General features: G+C 59.2%; 1 protein-coding gene across 12 annotated transcripts in view; it reads left to right on the plus strand.

Annotated features, from left to right (window-relative positions):
- Window positions 1–17,286, plus strand: part of PPIP5K1 (diphosphoinositol pentakisphosphate kinase 1) — a 131,219-nt gene that overhangs the window by 75,559 nt on the left and 38,374 nt on the right. For 8 of the 12 annotated variants that reach the window (XM_075916965.1, XM_075916967.1, XM_075916964.1 and 5 more), the window contains one exon: window positions 9,859–9,981. The exons of the other annotated variants lie outside the window; for them this stretch is intronic. In XM_075916965.1, coding sequence (XP_075773080.1) covers window positions 9,859–9,981 — 123 coding nt within the window. The remainder of the gene's footprint in view (window positions 1–9,858; window positions 9,982–17,286) is intronic. 12 annotated transcript variants of the gene reach the window in all.

The following is a 17,286-nucleotide window of genomic DNA, read 5'->3' on the forward strand; positions in this document are numbered from 1 at the left end:
TGTGTGTGTCCTCTTCCAACACAGTAAGTTTCCCGTACAGTCCTCCGTCTCCTCCTTTCCAAGTTCATCTCTATCTATAGCTGTCCCTGCCAGGCTCTGCCCTCCAGAGCTGAGCAGCCAGGACCCCTGGGAGGCGGAGTCTGCCCAGGCCGGTCTGCCAGGTGGCTTTGCTGGTCCACGAGCAGTGGCCAGGGCAGGGAGCGATTCCGTCCAGGGCTGGGGTGCTGCTCCGGATAAGCCGGGCACAGGGAATGGGGCTGCAGCAGCACTACCCCCATCGCTCGCAGGGGAGACCTCGGGCAGAGGCTCCAGGGCAGACATTGGGGGGCCTTCCCGGGCCTGAGCAGGCCCACAGGGGAAGCGGCATGGGGCCTGGTGGCTGAGCGGGGCACTGCCCCCTTCCAGACTCCCGTCCTGGCATCCCAAAGGAACCCTGCGCTCTGCCCCTCCCTCCACCTGCTCCTGCTGCACAGCACCCCAGCAATGGCGCCTTTCCTGCCCCTTGCTAGGCAGCTGCCCACACCCCCAGTCCTGTGTGCAGGCCTGCTGCCGTTTCTGTGGTGCTTAGGTTGCTGTTCGTGGGGGGGCAGGGCATGTGTGGGGAGGGAGGAAGGGGCATAGGGATGTATGTGGGAATGGGCAGTGCGGTGAGGGGATATAGGAATGGAGGCAGGGGGTGGGTAGTGCGGAGGTGCAGAGGGGGAGGGATTAGGGAGGATGGTGGGTGTAGGAATGGAGGTTGAAGGTGAGACTAGGGATGGAAGGAGGGGGCTGGGCTGTGGACCCTGGACTGTTTTATTGGTGGGTGGGGTGGGAGCGGGAAGGGTGCAGGCGGGGGGCCTGGCAGGCGATTCACGGGCAGGAGGGGCCGGTTCAGAGGTGTGGTGGGCAGGGGCGGGAGCGGGAAGGGCGCATGGTGGGGGCCTGGCTGGCGAGTGATGGGCCGGAGCAGGCAGGTAGGCAGATCCAGGGGTGTGGTGGGCGGGAGCAGGAAGGGTGCAGGGTGGGGGCCTGGCTGGCGATTGGGCGGGAGGGTAGGCGGGGGCAGGAAGGGCGCAGGGTGGGGGACTGGCTGGCGATTGACGGGCGGGAGGGTGGGCGGGGGCAGGAAGGGCACAGGGTGGGGGACTGGCTGGCGATTGACGGGCGGGAGGGTGGACGGGGGCAGGAAGGGCGCAGGGTGGGGACTGGCTGGCGATTGGCGGGCGGGAGGGTGTGCAGGGGCAGGAAGGGCGCAGGGTGGGGGACTGGCTGGCGATTGACGGGCGGGAGGGTGGGCGGGGGCAGGAAGGGCGCAGGGTGGGGGACTGGCTGGCGATTGACGGGCGGGAGGGTGGGCGGGGGCAGGAAGGGCGCAGGGTGGGGGACTGGCTGGCGATTGACGGGCGGGAGGGTGGGCGGGGGCAGGAAGGGCGCAGGGTGGGGGACTGGCTGGCGATTGTCGGGCGGGAGGGTGGGCGGGGGCAGGAAGGGCGCAGGGTGGGGGCCTGGCTGGCGATTGACGGGCGGGAGGGTGGGTGGGGGCAGGAAGGGTGCAGGGTGGGGGACTGGCTGGCGATTGGGCGGGAGGGTGGGCGGGGGCAGGAAGGGCGCAGGGTGGGGGACTGGCTGGCGATTGACGGGCGGGAGGGTGGGCGGGGGCAGGAAGGGCGCAGGGTGGGGGCCTGGCTGGCGATTGACGGGCGGGAGGGTGGGTGGGGGCAGGAAGGGCGCAGGGTGGGGGACTGGCTGGCGATTGGGCGGGAGGGTGGGCGGGGGCAGGAAGGGCGCAGGGTGGGGGACTGGCTGGCGATTGACGGGCGGGAGGGTGGGCGGGGGCAGGAAGGGCGCAGGGTGGGGGCCTGGCTGGCGATTGACGGGCGGGAGGGTGGGTGGGGGCAGGAAGGGCGCAGGGTGGGGGACTGGCTGGCGATTGGGCGGGAGGGTGGGCGGGGGCAGGAAGGGCGCAGGGTGGGGGACTGGCTGGCGATTGACGGGCGGGAGCCGAACATTTGATGCCAGGAGAAGAAAGCCAGGATCTTGTCTTGTCAGGCCAGAATTTGGAGTCTGATCAACAAAGTCTCCTATTGCTCCCAGCAGGGTCAAATTCTCTGTCCAGAGGTTGCCTGCAAAGTGGACCCATGACCGATGCAGATAGTGGTTGTTTAGCCCGACAGCGTGTGCTGCGGACTCTCCATTAAACAGCCGTGTGCAGCAGGGTGGTGGCGTATTCTCGCTGTACTGCCCAGGAGACTGTTCTGGTTCCTGCTGGCAGGCCGGAGGGGAGTGTAGGAACAGGTGTGCGGTGGTGTTTGATTTGTGCTAAAGGCCCAGAGAGGCTGTCAAAAGAAATTGTGCTTTTTCTCTTCTTTAGCACAAATGCAGTCCTCCTTGGATAGCTGGCGCAGCGATCGCGTTGCAAGGCCGTGAAACCAGAGCCATGGGCAGGGAGTTCTCTCCGCTCTTACATTCTGGCTTTGGTTCCGCAGTCACAGAGCTGCAGTGTCTAGGGCTGTCTCTATGGTGATCCATGGCCCCTGGGCCCCAGGCTGTGAGCGCTACGTTTGCAGTGTGGGCGTCTTCTCTTGGGCGGGAGCCTGACTCCGGTGCCAGGAGAGGGGAGGGGCTTAGAGCCTGCAGCCTGAGCCCGAACGCCTGCACTGTCGTTTTCAGCCCAGCAGTCTGAGCCCTGCGAGCCCCGCTCAGTGGCTGGGCCCTGAGATTCAGTGTCGTCGTTCTGGAGCCAGGGTGCCTGCTACAGAGGCAGGAGAGTTCACGTTTCGGTGCCAAGAAAGTCACCCCGCCAGGCAGGGAAACCAGACTTCACTCCCGAAACGGCACAGCAGCAGCAAAGCGACTTTCTTACGTGTCTTTGCAAAGTCCTCGTAGCAGCAGCACTGTCAGCCTAGAGGTTTCTGACTGTTCTGAGTCTCCTCCCCCGTCGCACATGACCCTCCTCTCGGGACTAGACTTGAGTTCCTGCTGAGTGCCTGGAACTGGGCGAAGGCTGGTTTCGTGTCCGTCGCGGAGGGCGTGCGCTTGCCAGCGGCAGTGCTGGGTGCTGATGGCTGGACCTCTCTACTATTCTGTAGCAGCAGGGGGAGCCTGTGGCCCACCCGGTTCAACGTGGGAGTGCAGGACATTGCCCACGTGCCGGGTTGGTAGATTGTGCTGCTTTCTGTCTGCATCCCACTTTGTCTGTTCCAAAGTGGCAGGCCCGTGGAGCCAGGGCACACGCAGTGAGGTGTGTGCTGGCTGCACACAGCATTGACAGAGCCGCGGGCTCCCTCGGCAGCCAATCCCAGCGCTGCTGTGGTCAGTCAACGCTCCCCCTCGTGCTGGGTTCGCAAGCGCAGGGAGCCCCACTTGGTACAACAATCCCGCTGAGGTGGACGGGGGCCGTTCGGGTGGCCCACGCGCTAGTCCAGGCTGCCCATCGATCGAGTGTCCCTGAGAGGTCCATTTCCAGCTACCGTGCTTCCCTTAGCCCTCGCAGCTATTGGAGGAGGCTGCTGCAGGCTCCATTGCTGGGTTGTAGAAAGGGCCTTCATGGCTTTGAGTCGGGATTTCACCTAATCCCAACCGCTCTTCTCACTGGCCCTCTGCTCTGCAGCGTCTTGTCAGTGCTGGGCAAGGTGGAGGAGCGGCTGCCCCGAGCAAGGAGTTCTGTAGGCCCGGCTCCTGGGCTGTGCCTTTCTTCCTAGGTGGATTTGGGTTGTTAACTCCTCCATTCTTCAGGCCAGGCAGACCATTGAGTCTGACCTGCAGGCCCCAGCACCTCCCGCAGCTGTTCCTGAGCTAGCCCCTGGCCACGGCAGGGAACTCCGCATCTTGACTGAAGACATCGTCAGAGAATCCACCACTGACACTAGTTGAAACCTGCACGTGGTTCGTGCTGCAGTGGAAAGTGAACACCCCCCCCGGTCTCTGCAGTTCTGAGCCAGGGGATAAGGGATTCCTGAGCATGTAGGCAAGAGCCAACAGCTGGATGCTGGGAAGGAAGGAATTCCCGCAGTAACTCGGAGCCCTTCCCGCGTGGCACCCCAGGGCTGCTGACTTGCTCTCAAGCCAGCAGCATGCAGTTGTTGGCGGCCTCAGCAAATGTGCCAAGCTCTGCCTGGACGCCAGCTAGATTGTGGGCTTGTGTGGGGTTTGCCCCCACTGCTCCTTTTCGAAAGAGGTTCCAGGACTGCACCCCTCCCAGCGTCTGCTCAGCCAAACCTAAACGAGTTGGTCAGTTTGCAGCCATTTGTTCTTAATGTAACTCCACCCCCTGCCGGCTGCTTAACCCTTTGATGTGCTTAAGGAGCCAACGCATCTCTTGCCTCCTAATGCTCGTCTGTGTCACAGAAACCCTTCCCGGTTGGAACCCCGTGTGGGAGGGGCAGCGGCAGGCACATTCACTCTGGCGCTTGGGTGCGGCTGTGAGTGACTTGCTTTGAGCAAGTCCTGCTCCGGTGCCAGCTTGTCTCCTTGCCCACCACTGGCTGGTGGCGTCTCCGGAGCTCTTGCTGCGGGGGAGGAGGAGGAGTGCTAGTGTAACCACCAGCAGGCGGACCTCTGGAGCTTAGTGGAGGAGCCTCTATGCTATGAAGCCAGCTGGCGCTCGGCTTGGGCCATGGAGCTCACTCCTTCGTCTCTCGCGGTACGTGGTCTGTGCTGCTGCTGGGCCAGTGAGCCCCGCCCACTAGCATTCTGGCGTCAAACCAAAGTTGCTACTAACACAAAAGGGAGAAGGCAGGAGAGGATGCTTGGTCTGGTGCCTTTACCATTCCTCACAGCTGTCAGGCTAAGTTCCTCAGGTTTACTCTGCTGGAGCCCCGAAAATGTTCCATTGGAAATTGGGAGGGTCACAGTTGTGGCTTGAGGGGGTCTGAGTCTGTGAAGGGTTTCCCGGGGTATTGCCAGGAGCTGTGAGGCCTGGCCTGGGCTGTCTCTGGCGATGCTTTGCTAGCGACAAGCAGCAAACCCCTCCAGGGGCTGTGATCAGTCAGTACCACAGGACCTGAGCCCCGCGCCCAGAGCCACTTGCAGATCAGAGGGGACCAGGCAAAAACTTCAGGACTGTGCAGTGCAAATGTAAACAGTCATTACTGGAAATGGATACACAGCAGCCTTGGTAGAACCTGAGCCAGTTGCCAGACACTTCACACACCCCCTGGGAAAGATGACCAGTAACCCAAAAGAGACTTGAAGTGACAGGCAAAAAGTCAGAGTGGCTACCCAGCTCTCTTCTCACCCCACTAGCTATTGCAGACCAGTCTCCTTCATTGGCATCTTCTGCCTTCTCCGCGCCCTTGTGGCATGCAGCGGGGGTAGGGTGGGCAGGAGAAAGGCAAAGGCCCGGCCCCTGAGTTCTGTTTTCGACCTTCCTTCTGCTTGGAGAGCGCCAGTTCAGCATGTCCGAGGGCGTTGCTGAGTCCCCACACGAGTGAGTCGCTGGACTGCAGCTCCCTGGGGCTGTGTCTACACAGCAGCGTTATTTTGGAATAATGTCGTGCACGTCTACACAGCTGGCCTGTTATTTTGGAATACATTGAAATAACGGGCTTCTTACTCTGACTCCTGTGACCGTCTGGACTGTGCCAAAAGTCGAAATCCGCTATTTTGATTACGCTGTGTAATCAATCAGCATAGCTGAAGCTGTCGCTTATTTTGAGTTTAGCCCTGCTGTGTAGACGTGCCCTTGCTGAACGATGGTTGTTTAGACACTTGCCTCCAGCGCTTCCCTCTTGGAAACTGCTTCTTCTGCCAGCCAGCCTTGTGGGTCTGCATGCTTGAGCTCTGCTTTGCAGCTCTTCCTCCAGAGCCACTCTAACCTCCCGGAGGACTTATCTATGGCTCTTTTCTGGGGTAGGGTGTGGCAGGACCACTCAGTCACACTCCCCCACACAGATTGAGAGGAAAAGGGCGGGTCTCAACTGATCATAACTTCCCCGGTACCTCCCTTGGCATGCTTGGTACGTAAGATCCTAAGATCACCAATGAGGGCTACAGGGCTTAGTGTAGGAAGTGTCGGAGAGTGAAATGATCCCTATTAAAGCACAGCTGGCCCCCAACACAGTTCTCCGGGAGCCAGCCCATTGTATCGGCGCGTCCGCCTCAGGAGTAGACACCTGTCTTGTTGCTGTTTAGTGAGCGTGAGCATCCACTCCGTGGATCTTGCTGCCTTCCCATTGCTTCTCTTTGGCCGTGTCCTTCGGCACAGAGCTCTTGCTGCCTCGTTTGGTTACGTCTCTGCTCTTTTGGATTGCGTTGGAGCATGTCCGCAGGGAGGCCTGATTCCCCTGGTGGCCCAGGGAGCTGCTCCTTGCTTTCAGCCCTTGGCTGGCTCACCGAGCCCAATGCCTTCTTTGCAGCTTGGCAACAGCAGACAGTGCGCAAAGAAATTGTTCCGATTGTGTGCACTGAATGAACACCCTTGGGAGCAGATGGAAAACTAGCGTCATCTTCTGCAGGGTGTGTCAATTTCAGAGTATGTACATGGATTGTCCATCGTCCTGCTCCAGGGGAGGAATAAATGGTGTAGCATCAGGAACCAGTTTCCCTACAGATCCTGAGTTGGAACCTCAGGCCTGGAGACTGGATGCAGCCCCCCCTTGTCTGGATCCGGCCCCCCGAGGCTTGGGGCTCCTTCCCAGTATTGGGAAGCCCACGGTGGTGCTCCAGGCCCCTGTGGGGCTACAGCACACACAATCTACTATCCTGGGCCCCCAAAGGCTCTGCTGTGCCAGGGGAATGTGGGGAGCGTCTCCTCAGTTGGGGGCCACATCAGCGAGGGTTTGGTTGGTTTTTTTGCTTCTCACGTGTGTGCGTCCCCAACTGATTTTTCTGTGGGTCATCGGCCCCCGACCCCAAAAAGGTTCCCACCGCTGCTGTAGACAGTGTTGCCCAGTGAGAGATGGCAGCGTCCACCTTTCCATGACGTCTCTGGCCCTGCCTGCTGCTGGAGGCTGGACACTGGACTGCAGGGGCTATTGGGGTGGTGCAGCGTGGCAGAGCCAGAGTAGCAGTGGGGGATGGTTCCCGGTCGGAATGGGCCTTTGAGATGGTCACATGTGGCAAGGGTGTTTTCTGCAGGCTGCCCTTGTCTGACTGTGCGAGAACATGCGATGCTGAGCTAGCTGTGTCACTCGGCAAACGCTGTTCTTCTGAAAAAATAAATGTCTGAGTGGCTGCAGAGGGGAGTCCACGAAGACTCAAACTCTGGGCTTGCTTTGCAGCTGACAGAATCAGCCAGGAGAAGAGGAGATGACATAGGAGGAGAAAACATTGTTCCATAGATGTGCCAGGGGAATCTCTGGGTTAAATGGGGAATTTAGAATGGATGCTAAATGGCAAATTGGAAGGCCTGTTGTGGGGTGGGGCTTGGGATGAGGGGGGCCCTGTGGAGAAGGGGACAACCCCAGCCCTCTTGCTATAGCAGCTTAGGGCCAGCTGAGAAGCGCCTGTCCATGGCTGCTGCAGCGGGCACAGCCAAGGGAGGGTGCAGGTCAACAGGCTGGGGACCAACAGATCTAAACAAACCCTGTGAAATACACAGTAGATGGGTGCCCCTTTTTCCATCCCTGCCACTCCAGTGGGATTCTAGCTTTCCCGATCCCCTTGCTGGCCCCCTGCGATCATTATACTGTACAACAGTCCCTGCTACCAGAACCCTCCCTTTCTGTTTTGAGAAACAGCCTCATTCCTGGCACAAGCAAACCCTTACTTGGCTTTGTTATGAGGAAGCTGCCCACCTGATTTGGTGTCCTGCCGTTTAGGAGAAGTTCTTGAACGAGCAGACAAAATCCCACAGAACGAATACATATTTGACTAGGGAGCTGGGCCTGCTGCTCGCTACGCTCACCTACCCTCCTCTCTCTGGCGACTCTCGTGGCCTGAGAGCGTGAGAACACCATTCCGTCGCCCAGCAAGAAAACTTTAGAGAGAGATAGGAAAGGTCCAAACCCACTGTACATAGGAGTTGCATCCAGAGATGCACTTCCAGCCAGTGTCCATCTCATCCTTTCTATGCATATGTGAAATAAATGTGATGTGCACCACCAGGAGAGACATGCTGCTGGCAGTTGTGGCTCTGCTGATCAGCCAGGCGACATCTGAATCTCTCCTCCGTGGCCTCAGGTGCTCAGCTTACAGGGAACACTGCTGCCAACTGCTTGGAGAAAAGAGCCAACAATTAATTGAGGATAGTTTAAAAAAAAAAAAGTAGGTCCTCTAATGTATGGAGAAATGTGCCTCTCGAGTTCTCCAGAACAGGCAGCGTGAGACAGTAGGACACCCTCATTTTCAGACTCTCAGCAAAACTCTTGACTTAATCCATTGTGAGTCTTTACTTTTGAAAGAACAGCTCTTGAGCTGAGCATGGACCAGGAGATGCAGAGCCAAGCCATGGTGCAACTGAGGGCTTGGGCTTGTTTTGGTGGGTTTTATTTTGTACAAGTGTTAACCGAGAGAGCCCAAGGCAGAGAACAGGGCAGGTGTAAATGGATGGTGGGCAAGCCCCAGGACTCAGGAAGGACTCTTGGCCTCTGCCCTGCAGAGCGTCTCACAGGAAATTGACAAGGAGCATTGTGGGTCACTTGGCTTTCCCAAGGTGCATCTACACTGCAGCACTATTTCGAAATCACTTAGTCTGCGTCTAACCAGCATCAAGCTGGAGGACTTCTTACTCTGACTCCTGCAGCCCTCGTGGTCCGAGGAGCAGGGGAAGCTGGAGGACTTCTTACTCCGACTCCTGCAGCCCTTGTGGTCCGAGGAGCAGGGGAAGCTGGAGGACTTCTTACTCCGACTCCTGCAGCCCTTGTGGTCCGAGGAGCAGGGGAAGCTGGAGGACTTCTTACTCTGACTCCTGCAGCCCTTGTGGTCCGAGGAGCAGGGGAAGCTGGAGGACTTCTTACTCCGACTCCTGCAGCCCTTGTGGTCCGAGGAGCAGGGGAAGATGGAGGGAGAGTTCCATTTCGAAATAAGATCCGCAATTGACGTAGCTCAGTTTGCGTCGCTTATTTCAAGTTCAGCCCTGCAGTGTAGATGCACCCTTGGAAACAAAGGCAGAACCCTGGCCTGGAGGAGCCCGTGGACTGAGCAGGACAGTGCGTGTGTATCTGGAAAGCTGGCGCTCTGGGTACAGGTTTCTAGAGGTCTGGCACCAGCAGCCCAGTATAGTGACTGATCACCAGCTGGACATCCAGTCTTTTCTCTGCACCCGGGGTGGCCAACCTGTGCTCCAGAGCCACATGCGGCTCCTTGCATAGGTACCAAATCCGGGGCTGGAGCTACAGGTGCCAACTCTCCACTGAGCCTGGCACACTGCTGCGCCCCCTTCCCGTGTCTCCCACTGAGAGCTGATCCCACTGTGGCTCTTTGGCACTGTGCACTGGTAAATTCTGGCTCCTCTGGTGTTGGTTGGCCACCCCTGCAGTAGAGCTATGAGCAAGCTCCCTGATTCCTGATCAGCAGATTCCTTGTTTTATTTGAAAACTCCTCATTGGGAGTCGACGCTCCCTCCTCCCTAGGTTTGCCTGCCTCCTCCTCCTCTGCGCCACTGTGCTGGCTGCTTCCTGCCCAGGAGAGCTGGGTGGAGGGCAGAGGAGCAGTGCTCACAGTTGGTGCCTGCCTACGAAGGGGGGTAGGTATCCTAACTGGATGGGTCACTGTCCTAGCGCTCAGACTGCCAATAGCTGTGTCTGGCTTAGGAGGTGGAAGGCCAAGAGACCGCAAACCCGTGTGGGTGGTGATCTTGCAGTAAGGCAACTTTCCTCCTCTGTGCCCAGGACTTATCTCCTTTGCAGCGGTCATCTGGAGGAGGGGAAATGGCTTCTCCTGGCTAACTGGACTGCCGTGGAGACAGGGTACTAATGCCCTCCCGTGCCTTTGCAGGGTCGCAGTGCACAGGACTGTTTAGCACAACTGTGCTCGGAGGCTCCTCCAGTGCCCCCAACCTCCAGGACTATGCACGCAGCCACGGCAAAAAGTTCGTCGCTAGCCTGACCTACAAAGACGGTAGGAATACTCTGTGTGTAGCAGATAATTGACACGTGTCTTGCTGTCCAAGGACGCGGCTGAGGCGCAGGTGACAGACTTTCCGAGGATTAAACCCAGCTGGTGCTGGTGCAGAGGGTTCTCAGTCCAAACAGTCATGCTGGCCTGTTGCGTGACTGAGCACGCGCTTGGTGCTGGGCCGCTGAGCTCTGGGCCAGAATCTGTCCCTGTGCACGTAGGATCTGCTCGCTTGTCCCAGATGGCCCCGGGGCGCATTAGAAGGCGAATCCTCTCCGTGGGGCTCTGGCTGCCATGCAGGCAGAATGACGAGCACGGTGAGATGAGGGGGGCTTACGAGCATCTGGGGGGAACCTCTGCAGTACACCGCATGCAGCCAGTCCTGTAGCCCCGGGGTGCTGGGCAGGATGCTGGAAGGGGATTGTTCCCATTGCTCGCTCGCTGCAGAAGCTGCCCCGAAGGAAGATTCGTGTGGCTGGGGCAGGCGCTGGCCTGTATCCGTCAGCGAGGGGAGCTGTCTGGCTGACACACAAGAGCAGCCACGTGTGGTTTCTACAGCACTTACTGTGTGGCGACTGCACCAGGGGCTGGGGCAGTTCTGGGGGGGAGAGCAATTGAACCAAACTGTAAACCCGAATACAATGGAAACCGCTCCCAGCCAGGGTGCAGCACCTCTGGCTTGTACTGCATGGGACGCAGGGAGGCAGTCCGGCCTCTAGGGGCTTAGTGGAGACGCTAATGGGGGTAACTTGCTTTTTCCCAGTTAGCACTGTGGTGGTGGCCATGGCCCAGGGTGAGTGGGACAGAATGGGGGGAGGGAGCTGAGCCCTTGGTATTGACAGTCTGCAGAGGGGTTTCCATACTGCTCTTGCCTCTGTTGGCAGACGTCGGGATAAGCCCCGGCCACTCCTGGGCAAGCCATAGCCCTGTGCGCAACCCCAGACTGTGGAGCAGAACATCCGAGGGAAACTTGGCCCCATGAACTGAGTCGAGGACAGGGCTTCCCTAAGGCAGCCTAAGGGTGGCGGATATGAGACAAGGAATCGGGGGGCTGCAGAGCGTTCTGTGTGCTGTGTTCCTAAGGGAGAAAGGTGGGCACACTACTCAGTGCCCCTCCCCCCAAGTCTTACACACTTGCCCATAGAACCCTAGAACTGGGAGGGGCCTCGGGAGGTCAGGGAGCCCGGTCCCCGGCCCTCACGGCAGGACCCAGCCCCATCTAGACCATCCCTGACAGGTGTCTGTCCACAACCCCCAAGCCCCTTATTCTAGTGACATGGCACAGCTCATCCAGCGCACTCACTGCCCCGTAGCCACTCTGTGGGTGTAGCCAGGTTAGCACTGCTCTGGCCACACGGGAAAATGGGAAAAGAGCAAAACCCAGTATCCTCCAATGAATACTTCTCCCCAAGCAATCGCTCCATGTCTGGCCTCGGACGGCCTCCGCAAAGGAACCCGGCGCCCAGATAAACGTCCACCTCTCTCCACTAGATCTAATGGCCAGCGCCCCCGGGCTGGTACAGGCCACTTCATCTCGAATGATCTCCTGGTTACTGACGTGAAGTCGTCTCTCCCAGCTGCTGAGCTGCGGCTCCCTGGGACTGGGTCCGTTTCCCAGACCTGAAGAAGAGCTTGTCTCTCTTGCTGATGAGAGATTCATGAGATGTGCTGCTTGCGCCCATTCTGAACCCTGCCCACCTCCCCTCTGTCGGAGTCTTCCAGCCAGAAGGAACTGAGCTGGGAGCAGTGTAATGGTTTCACCTTCTCTTGGGAGGTGAGGGCATGTGTCTGAACGCTCCTACTCCTTCATTCCAGGGCCAGATGCCCCTTCCTCCGGATTGCCTAGGGTCAGGCTTCTTTCTTTCCCTCCAGTAGCTACTGGGAGGTTGGGGGGCAGGACCCAGGCCTGCCCAGTCCTCTGGGTCCCAGCCTGGGGACTCTGTAATTAGTAGTCTGCTGAGTGCTGGTCTTTTGACATTTCATTGCTCCTCGCTCCCTGGGCCACTTCCCCATAGTCTGCAGTGTCCTTGGTCTCACCAAAGTCCCAACAGCACCCGTCTAGGGTTCTGCGATTCTTCCTACCAGCCATGCCTGGGCTTCATTAGCCAACCCTGGGCTTCAGCAGAGTCTGCGCTGAGCTCCGCACGCTGAGCTGTCCAAGGTACTGCCACTTGCTCAGGAAGCCAGTACCTCAGCCTGCAGCTGAGCGCTACAAGGGAATTGGCTGGCTCTGGCCCAGTGGCTTCTTTAAACTGCCTTGCTGGGCCCTGATTGGCTGCTTCCACTGCAGCCACTCTGGCCCACCTGGAGGACCTCTCTCCTGCTCTTTTCCTGGGTAGGGTGTGGCAAGGCCGCAAGCTTCCAGCGGGGGGCGTCAGGGCCTAGTCCACCCTGTCTCGGGCAGGTCAGCTGGGATCTAGCTACATCATCCCTCCAGGGGGCTCCACAGCCGTCCTGAGCGGCCCCCTAGGGATCCTTCCAGTGCTGGCGTGTGCGCGTGAGCAGCGCGTGCTGAAGAGCGGCCGTCGAGAAGCAGGCCATGGTCTCCCCTCCCCACCTGTCTGTCTCCTTCGAGTGCCCTGGCTGGCGGTGGGGAGCAGGCAGCTCAAGGCATCGGGCGGGGGGACGGGTGAAGGGGCTGGCAGGAACAGCCCGCTCTGCACAGAGGCAGCACGTTGACCTGGCGCTGGTATGCAGCCTGCTCACTTACTCCATGCTGAGCATCGGGGCCGGCCTCCACGCCCAGAGCGGCAGGGACCCTTGGTTGCTCAGCCAGGCCCTGGGCAGCTTTCAGCGGGCGTGGTCCGGTCCGGTGGAAGGGCAGTAAATGGAAATCTTCCCGTGAGTCTGAAGGGGACAGGCCTGCTCAGGTCGCTTGCCCCAGATGTAGTTGGGTGTTCAGTCCGGTCTCCAGGGCCAGGCTGGTGCGGGAAGCTGGATGTTCTCTCAGTCCTTTGGGCGCCATTGAGGGGTTCTGGCTCCTGGCGGAGGCATTTTGAGACGTGAGCCCAGGCCTTCGGGGGCGTGTGCAGCGCAGCGGTTCCCATGCGAGTTCAGAGTGCGGCAGGTCACACCACAGCTTAGTTTTATTTGTATCGTTCCGTTTCTAGGGGGGATCAAATTGAGTTAATCTGGCTTGAAAATACTTGAATGCCACCCACGCCGTCCCATCGGTCACTAATTGCACGTTTATCGCAAGCCCTGCGGGCTGCTTGCAAATCGGACCCCGTTTGCTTTGGATCGAATCTGTGTGGGGCTTTTACTTGCGTCCAGTGGCTCTGCGCCTTCCCTGCTCTGGTATCCCACCTCCAGGCCTGCGTTTCCTCCCTTGAAATGCTGGCACACAGCCTCCTGGCCTGGGCGCTCATCGTTTAGCCACTAGAGCCCTGCTGAGACCCTGGATCTCCTCGCTGTCGGGGGCAGGGTCAATTCAGGAAGCGTCTGTGGCCTTTGCAAACCTGAGGACTGCTGGGAGTCCCCCAGGGCGTGCCAGGCAGCGCCAGGCATAGGAAGCTGCGCGGGCGAAAGTGCGCTGCAGTATGGGGCCAAAGGAGGCAGAGTGGCAGGGGTCCTACGGCCTGTCCGGTTTTTGATGAGCTAGATGGGTTCTAGTCCGCCCTGTGCAGACGCCATGCGGGACCTGCTGCCTGCATCCCCAGGGAAGACCAGCCAGACCCATCGGAGGATGCCAGAGAGGAGGAGTTTTTCCTGGGAGCCAAATGCAGTCTTACCTCCTGCAGTGGACCCCAAGTCCTGCCCTGCCCTGCTCTGCTCTGGCAGAAGCAAAGGCCCAGACAGACCCATTAGGGACTCATCCACATGCTCTGTGGCGGGCGGGCGCTCCAACGTGCAGTTCTCGGCCTGACTGCGCCATGCTGTGGGCAGATGTGAACTAGGAGCCCTGCTGAGTAGCCAGCCTCGCCTCCCTTCTTCATGCTGCCAGTTCCCCTCCGCCCTCCGACCATTCCAGCATGGGGGCTGCCCCACCAGCCAATTGGCCTCTGATATGCTAATGCCGACTGTTCGCAGGCCCCTGGCATGGAGGCTACTTGCCCGTCTCACTTTCCTCTCCCCCATCTTCCTTGGCTATCTCCCTGCCTCCACGTGGCCATCAGCTTGGAGCCACGGTCTGCACAGCGTGTCCCCTCCCTCAGCAGGCGTGAGTAGCGGAAATACAACCCACGAAACCGTGGCTGCAGGGAAAGACGTTGCGGGAGGGCTCCTACTTTTCATGGGGGACACGTAAGAACAGCAATGGCCCTAGTGGGTCAGGCCAGCAGTCCTGTCTCGCAGTAGTGGCCAGTGCCAGGTGCTTCAGAGGAATGACTAGAACGGGTCCTTCCCTTGCTGGCCGGTCCCGTCTCCTGGCAGCTGAAGCTTGAGGGGCACCCAGAGTATGGGGCTGCATGCATCCTACCTCTTAGTTAATAGCCACTGAGGAGCCTGTTCTCCATGGACACATCTAGTGCTTTTTGAGACTAGCTGTTCTTTTGTCCTTCAGACTATCCCCTGACAAGGAGTTCCACAGGTTAACTGTCCATTGTGTAAAGAAATGCTTCCTTTGATTTGTGTCACTCTGGTGCCTGCTCACCTAACTGGGGACCGCTTCTTTTTGTTATGTGAAGGAGCAAATAACACTTTCTCCACATCAGTCATGATTTTTATAGACCTCTATCATCATCTGCTTTAGTGAACTCTCTTTTTTCTAAAAGATGAACAGTCCTGGTGTTTTTAATCTCTCCTTATACGGACGCTGTTCAATACCACCAATGCTATTTCTTGTTGCCCTTCTCTGTACTTTTTCCAAATCTACTATCTTTTTGAAGCTCGGGTTAGCAGAAGTGCCCTTGGTATTCACGGTGTGGGTGGAGCATGGATCTAGAGACAGTAAGCTATTCTCTCTGTCTTGTTCCCTTAGCCTTTGTCCGAATAGCTCCCAACATTCTGTTCGCTGTTTGAACTGTCGCTCCACAGTGAGCAGAGGTTGTCAAGGATAATTCTAAGTCATTCTGAAGTGGTGACTACTAATTCAGGCCCTTTGTTTTGCATGCGTAGTTGGGATGTTTTCCAGGGTGCAATGCTTTGCCTTTATCAATGTTGTCTTTGTATCTGCCACTGTCTTGCCCAGTTGTCAAGTTCAGCGAGACCCTTTGCAACTCTTCAGTCTGCTTTGGACTTCACTACCCTGAGTAACTGTCCGTTGTGCACAGCGCTTGCACCCTCACTAGTTACCCCTTTTTCCAGACCAGCTATGAATGTTGAATAGCCCGGTCCCAGGACAGACCCTCGGGGGACCCCGGCATTCCTCCCTCTCCACTGTGAAACTGGTCTTCTGTTCCTACCTTGTCTTACCTGCCGTACTGAGCCATGGGAGGACCCCCTCTCATGCCATGGCTGCTCATTTTGCGTAAAGCCTTTGGCGTGGCACCGTGTCCCAGGCTTTCTGAAAGGCCAAGCACACCAGGTCTACTGGATCGTCCTCGCCCACCTGCTTGAGTCCCTCGGAGAGCTCTTACGCCTGTGCGAGGCCTGATTGCCCTGTACAGAGCCTGGGATGCGTTCCCAAGGCTCCGCATTTCTCCGAGTTGGAGATTCCTTTCCTGTGTCTTGCTGGTCGTCCTGGCACTGAAGTCAGCCTCAGCAGCCTGTAATTGCCAGGCTCGCCTCCGGCCTTCCCCAGGCATTTCACCTGCTCCCTGCACAGGGACCGGATGCCCCAGACAGGCCAGTGCAGTGTCTCCATGTCTGCTGGGGAAACCCTGGAGAACACAGGACTGAGAACTTGTGTGGTAGAGAACGGCTCTGTGCCCGCGCCCCCTGGTATAGCTTTCAGCTTCCTCCGCTCCTGCAGACTTCTGGGGGGCCACCTAGTGAATAACTTGGCAGCATAGCTCTCCGCTCTTCCCTTTGCCTTTTAAACACAAGCCTCTGCCTTGGTGCACCGTCCCAGAGAATGGGCGGGAACTAGCCAGCTCCCCTGGAAGCCTCCCAGAACCCTCTTAACCTCACCAAGCTCCCAGAAGCGCCTCCAGCGCACACAACAGCCAAACCGGGATTCCCACCCCTGACCCCCTGCTCTGCTTGGAATGTGTCCTGACCCGTCTGCCCTCGGCACCCCAAGGACTGTTCCTTCCTGTGTCAGCGCTGCGCCCGGAGAGCCTGCTGCTGCAGTCCGGACCACCTGCGGCCAGGGCCATAGTAACCTCCCGGGCACTGCCAGCTCAGCAGCCCTGCGCGAGAACGGACCCTTCTGGGTCGGCTTGCTCCAGACCAGTAGCATCCGGGGTCGCCCCTTCCAGGTGGCCAGGGCTGGGCCACTGCTTGGTGACGTGCTGCTGCAGCACCGGGGCCCGCTCTGCGAAGATCAGAGTAACCCAAGTAGCCTTGCCAGGGCTAGTGCTCCCCAGCCTGCCGAACCGCCTCTTCCAGCAGCCCCAGGGACCCCGCTGAGCGCTGTGTGACTGGCCCTCCAGTGCCAGCAGGCTGGCCGCGTCCTTCGCTGCCCTGGAATAGCCTGCTGCTCGTGCAGACCTGCTGCAGCGCCATCTGAGCAGGCTCCGGCTGCTCTCCGCTGGCCCCGAGCGTCCACGGGGCGTCCCTCCTCAGAGCTGGCTGACAGAAGGGGAGGAGAACGCAGGCTGGCGCCCACCCTGACGACGCTGCAGAGGCACGCGAAGCCACAACCCTGCCTCGGTTGTACCACCCACGACGCACAGTACGAAGAGGCCTCTCCCTCTGCCAGCCCAGGGCCGTGGGCAGGCCAGAAGGTGCACCTGGGGCGACACACCCGGCCAGACCCCCCTCCTTTCCTTTTTGGGCCCTGCATAGGCCCCACGTCCATCAGTTTGCAGGGGCTGTGTGGTAGCAAGGGGTTACTCCCTCCAACCCTCCTGTCTCTCTTCCTGGACCCGACTCCCGAGCAGCCCCTCCCGACTCCGAGTGCTGGGGCAGGGGTGTCCCCTGTATTTCCGAACGCTGAAAGCCAAAGGGGGCCTCAGCTGCATCCTAGACCTGCGACGCCTCAGCAAGTTCACCAGCAGACTCCAGGCCCGTATGGTCTCTTTGGCCTCTCCTATGCCTGCCTTGGGTCCGGGCTGTGCGCCACCCGTGTATTTCCATGTCAGTGACACTCGGGCAGCCGGGGGCCCGGCCGCTAAGGGAAGCCCTTCTGTGGCTGCCAGGCGTGGGACACACGCCCCCAACTGCAGTGGGGCCGAGCCCCAGCACTCCAGCAGGAGTCCGAAAGGCGGCTTGGCCTGAACCAGGCGCCCCCGGGTCCTGGGAGGGTTGTGCTGTTCGGCCTGTGGC

The sequence above is a fragment of the Pelodiscus sinensis genome, unplaced genomic scaffold (assembly GCF_049634645.1).
Source record: "Pelodiscus sinensis isolate JC-2024 unplaced genomic scaffold, ASM4963464v1 ctg56, whole genome shotgun sequence".
Taxonomy (NCBI): domain Eukaryota; kingdom Metazoa; phylum Chordata; order Testudines; family Trionychidae; genus Pelodiscus; species Pelodiscus sinensis.